This window comes from Fukomys damarensis, unplaced genomic scaffold (assembly GCF_012274545.1).
Source record: "Fukomys damarensis isolate Sample0158 unplaced genomic scaffold, DMR_v1.0_HiC HiC_scaffold_14, whole genome shotgun sequence".
In the NCBI taxonomy this organism is placed as follows: domain Eukaryota; kingdom Metazoa; phylum Chordata; class Mammalia; order Rodentia; family Bathyergidae; genus Fukomys; species Fukomys damarensis.
In genome coordinates, this window is record NW_022900926.1 from 74441701 (window position 1) to 74450243 (window position 8543).

General features: G+C 46.8%; 1 protein-coding gene across 6 annotated transcripts in view; it reads right to left on the reverse strand.

Annotated features, from left to right (window-relative positions):
- The window catches only part of Mettl24 (methyltransferase like 24), a 167990-nt gene that overhangs the window by 147675 nt on the left and 11772 nt on the right, over positions 1 to 8543 (reverse strand). Inside the window, exons 2-4 of one of the 6 annotated variants that reach the window (XM_033763443.1) lie at positions 7084 to 7166; positions 5188 to 5363; positions 2946 to 3054 (exon numbers count right to left, since the gene is read on the reverse strand). In XM_033763443.1, coding sequence (XP_033619334.1) covers positions 2946 to 3054; positions 5188 to 5359 — 281 coding nt within the window. In that variant the 5' untranslated portion in view covers positions 5360 to 5363; positions 7084 to 7166. Of the gene's footprint in view, positions 1 to 2945; positions 3083 to 5187; positions 5364 to 7083; positions 7550 to 8543 lie in introns of those variants that run through there. The other 5 variants (XM_033763444.1, XM_033763446.1, XM_033763445.1 and 2 more) reach the window with 5 other exon arrangements.

The window sequence follows — 8543 nt, forward strand, 5'->3', positions numbered from 1 at the left end:
CCCAGATCCATTCTTTACCCTACAGATAAAATATAACTGGTTCCTTCACTGAGCAAAATCCTTACGTGGCTTCCCATTACTGGACTTCCTTCAGTGCCTCTGACATAGGACAGTGGACTAAGACTCAGGTCTTTGTTTGCGCTGATCCTTTAACCTGGAACGCTCTCTTCTCAGTCCCCGTCATGTCTCCGACCCCTCCTCTCCACAATATCACTACAACATCTTACATTCATCCTGAGGGTTTCTGACGAGGCATGTTGTTCTGTACGGAGTCTCATAACTTCCTACACCAAGTTTCTTCTCCAGACACTGATTCCATAGCACTCTGTACTCTTTCCTTTGGTCTTTCATGTCCTGTTCATTCTCTACATATGCCCATAAGATACACGAGGGCTGGACTGCATATGTTTTCCTTAAAAAGTCACTTAACACACGTTTATTAAACATCTCCTATACACTAAGTAATATTACCAAATTGCTCATTGCTATATCCCTAACACCTAGAAGAATATCTGGTACTGATGATTTCTTAATAAAAGGTTTTCAAGGAATGAATAGATGAATAAGGTTATACACTTATACCAAAGATGCCCAGCACTTTTATAAAGTCTTAATCTTGAAAGGACATATGAATTTTATAATGCCTGTTTCCAAACATTATGTAGACCTAATGTTTGTGGGTTATATTGGTTCTTACTGATTTTGGACAAAAATAAAGTATGACCATTAACTCTAAGAACAATTTCTCTAAGAGGTTCAACAACTGCTCTAGAATAGTGACAGAGAAGATTCAATCACAGCATGTTAGAGAAGCAAAACTGCTGTGCTGGGTAGAGACTTCAGTGAAACTAGTGACTTCAATATAATTTTGATTTTTATATGGTGAGGGAAGGCAAGAGGAAAAGGGGAGAGATCCTGCTGACTAGGTATGTGTACACACAGCAGAGAAGGTTGGTAGGAAGCTTCCTCAAAAAGGCAGATAGGCACTATTTTAAAATAGTTTTAGTGATGCAAACGTGTAGTGATTTTGAGAACTTAGTAAAAGGCAATTATCCCTCTGGCCTTCTAAAGGTTGAAGGGCACAATTGTTTGTCACACAGGACAACACAGACAACATGTGTCTTGTGTCACATGACTATTGCAGACAGGTAAGTTAATTAGATATCCTGTAGGCAGTTAAACAGGGCCACCCTCAAGGAGCCAACGCAGCAAGGAGCCAGCATGGAGGATAATCAAGACACATTCACAGAAGGCCAGAATTGTGAAAGGAGAGAAACTACTATATCTCTGTGCTTCCTCTGGGGATAAATAGCACTGATTGATATTCTAAATAGGTATCCATCACCTGGGTGTGGGGCCAAGGTCTTAACCCAGCTTTTCCAGGAAATATCCCTGACCCCCCACCCTTACTGAAAACCCTTGTATGCTTGCTGTGGGACTTTCTCCCCATTTGACCCCCATTTAATCAATATTACTGGATGACTGTGCTTGTAATTTTATTGATTGGTCAGGGTTTTGCCCCACCTCATGCCCACCTTGTAATTTTCCACTGGGTCTTACAGTTTTGTCCCACTTTGTACCCACCTCACCACATGGCTTGGCTGTATAAAACATCTTGGAGAAGTGGGGTGGGCAGGCAACCCACTTTCTGGTTCTGCTTCTGTCACTCTTAGACAGAAGCTTTCTTTCCCTCAATAAATTCTTCCTACTCTTAACCTCCGTTGTTCCTAGAATTCATTCTTCAATTCTGAAGAACATGAACTCACGTTTCAGATATCTAGCAGGTTTGGGAGTTACATCTCTTCCCCCAATATCCTGACAACACTGAGACAAATTAAAAGTGGTAAAATGCTTAGTGATCTGTTTAAAGAGATACAGAAGGGAGGGAGGAAAAGGAAAGGGGATGGAAAAGGAATGAAGCTGTGTTATGTCCAAGTACCAACTTCCCACAGGAATGTAAACATTACATGCTACACACATGTACTAATAAACTAAAGTGAAAGAGAAGATGTACAAAGACACTGTCATATTTTAAGTGCTAGTATGTGTTAAAAATGCTACAATGAGAGCGGGGCGTGGTGGCGCACACCTGTAATCCCAGCACTCGGGAGGCTGAGGCAGGAGTATCATTGTGAGTTTGAGGCCAGCCTGGGCTACATAGTGAGTTCCAGGTCAGTCTCAACCACATTGTGAGACCCTGTCTCAAAAAAACCAAAAAAAGAAAAAAAGCTACAATGATTTATTTTGAAACTCTCATTTAAACCAGGCACGGTGGCGCACACCTGCAATCTCAGCATTAGGGAGGCTGAGGCAGGAGGATCACAGTGAGTTCAAGGCCAGCTTGAACTGCCTAGTGAGACCCTGCCTCAAAAATCAAAGCAAACAAACAAACAAACCCTTTCTTTTAATTATGCAAAAATCAAACAGAAGTGTGCTAACCCTGTCAAAATACTTTTTTTCCCCAAATGACATTTAAATGACAAATTTAGTGACCCACAAAAGGTACTTCTTTGGAACACCTCATTCTCAGGGATAGCAAATAAAGAATCCAACTCTTCTGGATCTCTGCACTCATTCCAATATCATCCTTGTTTGCCTTTCATCAGCCACTCCCTCTCCACATGGCCCAAATTCAACGTTTACCTGCTCTGTGGGGTGTTTTGGTTTGATTTTTTTGCTATACGTGTATTTTCAAATCACTACACATTCCCCGAGGAAACACAAAAATGTGTTTGTGATGAGAAATTGACATGGTCACTTATTGTTTAAAAATTGAATACTATAATTTGTCTTCCTCACATTCCTTAGAATAAAGCCTAAAATGTCCTTTCTAAATGCTCCCAATCTAATTCAGCACTCTGTTCCGGGAAGATACTCAATAAATAGTTCATGGTGAGCTCGGTAATCCATCCAGATTCTTTTAGACCCCAGATTCCCTCTCTTACCCAGATAACAGGTGAACACCAGCATCTACCGCTTCAGCGGAGCTAGCAAGTGAGGACAGGTGGTCGAAGGTCTCTCTGAACCAGCGCTTCTGTGTGAAAATGGGTGTATCTGCAGTCAGGGTGAAAGACAAAGTGGACTGAAAGAGAAACTATGATAGAGATTGTGCTTCCGGAAAGCTCTTTCCTAGAAAGCAGGAGAAAAATAAGGAGCCACAGAGGAGCATTTAGATCAAGCAGCCCGGTGGTGGAAGACGCATCAGCAGCCGGCTTTGAACATTGTCCCGTGCTGCCCAAGTCTGCTCACACAAAGATTAAATCCACGGAGGGGAAACGGGCCTTACAGGGTGCAGCTCAGCAAGGGAGCCATTGGGACAGTGCTCTTTGGCACAAGGTATATTCCCGAGGTCCCCGAAGGGTCTGTAGCTGGCCTGAGCAGCAGCGAGTTCACGGCTCAGACATCCAGCTGGACACAAAGTGGAGACACCAGGAGAAAGCACAGGGCCTCTTTCCCAGGGGCTGAAAATATGATGAGTGGTGGGCAGTGGAAGTTTGGTAAGTCCCAGGTCACTGGGATATAAATCAAACTGCATGGCTTTGGAAAGCCCAGGGATCGCATTCCTGATACAAGGAAACGAGATCTGCACGGTGGAGGTGAGCTCTGCAGAAGAGACGTCCCCACCAGGACTGCAATACCCCCACACTATGAAATCACGGACCAACGTCAGCAGGTCACTGTGGGGACCACACCGTTGCCCAGGAGGCTCTGCCATACACAAGGGATTGGGCCTAGACCCAGCTTCTGGAACCGTGCCAAGACTTTCAGAGAGGAAGGAAACAAGAGGCATGGTTTCAGCCTCCAAGTAACAGTGCGGACACAGAGAACAAGCATAACCCACAGTCACAGACACATTCAACGGTGGGTGAAGGATGTGGGAAGGGGAAGGGTTAGCGGGAAGTCCAGGGTCAGAACAGGGCCTGGGAACAGCAATCCTGACGGATAGTGTGAGGGAACCGAGGCAAAGGGGCTGCTGGCTGGGCTCCAGTTGGAGAAGTAGCCCTGGAATTCATGGGGTAGATGGAAAGACTCTCAGAGACATCCTACACCCTCAGCTCGATGCAGGCATATCAACAACCAAGGAATAAAATAATTCACTTGTCACAGTGCTGGTGAATATTTTAAATAGTGAGCGTACACTGTCATCTTTACACGTGTGCCCATGTGAATCCCACTGTATTCCCAAGTTGCAGGCAAAGGCTGCTGGCTTCGAAATAAGCAGGAATAAGTGAGAGCTGCAGCTAGAACTATGTTAGACCTCAAATAGATGCTACCCCGATGATCTATGCCAGTGTGGGGAGTGCATTGAAATGCATCCCTCGGTTCCCACCCCAAACTTAAAACCGTGGCCAAGGTTCACACAATGCAGAAAGTCATCCCCAAAGTACAGACAATTTCAGCCCCAATTCCTGCTCAAATGTTGATAAACAAAACTGTACCAGAGTGGTGGGGATAACTGCAAATGCCGATACAGTGCCGTGTGCTGGGTATTCTTCTGCACGCTTTACATATATTACTTCACTTAAACCTCTCCACCACCACGTCGGACAGGTATGAGCCCCACAGGGCAGTGGTGGCGAACCTGTGGCACATGGGCCACAGTGAGCTGTTGGCATGACTGAAAGCTCTAAAAGGTTTGCCATCACTGCCATAGGGCATCGACATTTGTGAAGATAGGAGATAGGAGTACTGGGGTTAGTCTGAACTATGTCTAGGAAAGAAACCCAACTAGAAGACTGCTGGCTGCTGCCATTCAATAGTCCATCGACCAGCAGAGACCAGCAGCCAGCAGTCCACTAGCAGAGCTGCATTTTGCCAATTTATGATTTCTGTCTGAATGGGGCAAAAGAATCATCAACTGACTGGTGACACTTGGATTAGAGGGACCATACCCAGCTTGACTGATTATTTGCATACACCTTTAAAGATAATAGAATTTTTATAAGTAGCTTCTATCTTGACGGTCATTACTGGCATCAGGGAAAGTCAGAGCCACCAGTTCAAGCATTCATTGACTACTTCCGCTGCCCGACTTCTGGGAGCCCTGTGGAACTGCACATGCTGGCCTCTTCTGAGGGACAGGAGCATGTGACTAGCTCTCTTAACGAGCTGTCACCAGAAGACTGCCTTCTGGGTGGGCAGATGTCCGCCTGTCTGTCAGATGGAGAAGCTGACACCCTCTCTTACCTGGATACTCATGAGGAATAAGGATCCCAGCGGCCACATCACTGGTTGTATGAGGAGTAAACTTCTCTGAGACGATGGTGATGGAGCATTGAGGGACCAGCTGGGAAATACACACAGCAGTGGAGAGCCCTATCACACCCGCTGCAATGACAGCAATCCGCACTGTGTCCATGGCCCTGCAAGGAGGGAAATGGGGCTCATTGCGGGGATGATTCTCTTCGGGCATCTGGCCTTGACTACTCTTCCCTAGGTGGGCAGCCTCACAGAAAAAAATACCCTCCAGCTGGTGTGCCTTGTGGGTTACCTTATAGCAAATGCTCCTTTAAATGCTCTTTCCCCTAAATAACAAGGTTCGTATGGGTGTATAGGTATTCACACAAACAGCCCGGATTTGCCCGTAACACATACCAGTAAGTGTGTCTGCATTTAGGGGGAGAATTCTACTCCTCCCCTTTCCTGAGCTTTATTCCCTGGGGACACATGCTGGGGAAGGTCAGAGAGAGAGAGGTAAGCAAGGCAGGGAAAATAGCAGAACTATGGCTTCTGTCCCCAGAACCCACTTCTGTGCCCTGAACCCAGTCCTGAGAGGCAATGGCCCTGAGCAATTTGGAACTGAACTCCTGGCCTTTCTGAACTTGTTGTGAAAGATCATTCATCATCTCGTTTCCTCCCCCACCTTCCCTGCCTCTGTAATGGCCTCCATCACTGCCTCCTCTCGAACTGCAACTCAGCCCTGACCCACCCCCCTTGGACAGCCTTGTCCCGACCCTGTCAGGAGCTGGCTTTGTAACCTACAGAATAACATGTGCCTCATCTGTAAGAGATCAGATAAACTTTGATTACCTCCCTTGGGTGTTGGATAAGAGAGGCCCATGAGGCTGCCTGCTAAGGGGCCCCCCACAGTCCCGGCTATGCATCAGGAGCTGGCACTGCATGTGGTAGCCAGAGTGGCTGAGACTTCAGTGCCCTCCCAGCCCTTACCCTGGGCAGTGGGGAGCCACACTTCACACTGTCCTACCTGCCCCCTTGCCTGCCTTGGCCACCCTGTGCATCTTTCCATGTCTACCCCTGCTCTCTGTCTAGCTCTCCCTGTCTGATTCAGGTTCAAGCTCTAGAAAGAAAAAACACAGCTGTTCCAGTTCGTCACCGCCACTCTTTTGGGCAGAGTTCTAGCACCAGGCCAGCTACCTGGGCTGTCAGCCTGCATATCTGCTGCGCTTGGCGTAATCACCCTTCTCCATGCAAGAGCAGTGGTGAGGAAGAGGGGTCACACAGTACAAGCCATGGCACCACACGCAGAGCTGCGCCTTTGCTCAGGAGCGGCTGTGGACAAGGCAAATGGGGTGGGGTCCGGCTCTCAGCGGTTTCTGCCATATGTTCTGGTTCTGATAGTCTGTCGTGTTCTGCAGCTTTAAAGCCTTGCAAGGATATTTAAATTGTGTTATTTCTAATCCTCAAACAGCATATGCATATCCGAGATGGTTCATTTGGGCAGGCTAGCTGAGAAGGAGCGGGACTACAGAGACCGAAGAAAGATGAGAGAAAGGTTCAGCGCCCTCCAGTGGGGAAGACGCAGGGAGCATGGCGCTGTTCCCCTTGCCTTGCGGCAGAGGGCAGACAGCCCGCCCTTGCTAGCTTCACTATTTCACATCAACTTCCCCTTCCTGGCCACATCCTCAAAGTACAGTCGCTCTAATAAATTACCTTGGAAGTGAAAGTAATCTGCAGCCAAGAGTAACCAGCTGCCAGAGGGGAGAGTATTGAGCTCGCAAAATAGGGTATGCGCTGGCACAATGAACTATTAATCTTTTCCTCTTTATCCCACTAACACACACCCTCAATTTCCGGAATGTAGACAGAATGAGTCCTGAACCCAAAGCAGGAGAATTTGAGTACCTGTCTCCAGCAAGGCAGCCTCAGAACACGCCGAAGGCTCTGGCACCAAAACTTGTTTTCCGGTGTCTGGTTGGTTGAGTGCCCTGAGAGACAGAGAAAAAGCAAAACTGCTTCCCATTGGGGAGTTTATTAAGGACATTCCTTCTAATCTTACTCTCCATTGGCCCATGAACTGTGTCTCTGTCACTGATTCCCCAGGAGAAAGGAACAGGTGATCTTATTTTTTAAGCTCCCTGGAGCTGTGTCTCTGCCAAGTCCCTGGGAGCTAGGTTGTCCCCGGCAGCCCTTGCTTGTCTGGCTCTCAAGCCCTGCATCTCTCTCCAAGCCTGGGATTTCTCTAGCTGATTAATGTGTGTACTAAATAATGGGTGGTCTTCCAACATCCAGCAAGTTCCAGCCAGAAGCAGGCATCCCTTATCTCTCTGGACTACGCAGCATTAGCTGCCATCCCCCACTAGATGCCCGGTACTGCTGGTCAGATGTAGAGGGTGGGCCAGACAAATGTGGATCACTCAGATGATGGCCTGATCACAGCTGGACCACTTATTTGGGAGATAAATTAAAACAGGAATGATGTACCAAGACAGTAAAGAAGGGTCCAAGATCTCCTTGGTGGTGTGTCTTGGCACATCACTGCCACCTGTAGTACAGCAGACACCTCTGTCTGGGATTAGCAAGCTATAGGTGGCACGAGCTTCTTTCCCCTCCATAATTTGGCTGTGCTACATTAGAAGTAGCAGGGCCTTCCTGAGTTCATTTCCAGCCAAGGTCAACTGGCTCCAACTAAATTCTTCCCCTCTGAATTAACCATTTGCTCCCTTTTGCATAAGATATACTAGTGCCCTCTTTCTACAGTCCTGCTTATGATAACCGCTATCAGCAGACATCCCGAGGCCTACCCAGCTCCCTTCTTCCCAAGCTTCTAATGAATAAACACTGGATGTCCTTGGTGTCTTTTGTCTTTGCTGCCTAGAGCAGCTTCTCTCAAGTCTCTGCCTTCAAGTCTTTCGTTCTCACTTTCCTATCTCACAGACGTCATACAATCTCATAGGAAATCCAGACCCCAAACTCCAACTCTCAACCTTGTAACCAAAGCTTGCACTTTGGAATCAGGAGTCCTATCGGTCTAACCTTGAGAGTCACCTAACTTCTGAGTTCATTTTCCCATCTGAAAGATGGATATTAAATGATGTAGATATGTGATTTAATCTTTACATTCCCATAAGGGACATGTGGTTGTGACCCTGAATTTCCAAATAAGAAGGTAGAGGCTGGTTTGTTTAAGTAAGAGGGCTTACAGTCAGGTTTTTTTATTCACTGCCTATGAAGGTCAAGTTAGTTTAAGGGCCTCCATTAGAAAGGATTGAGCTTGGGGATTTGGCTCAGTGGTTCTGGAACCTGTCTCGAAAGTGGAAGGTCTTGAGTTCAGTTCTTAGTACCAAAAAAAAAAAAAAAAAAAA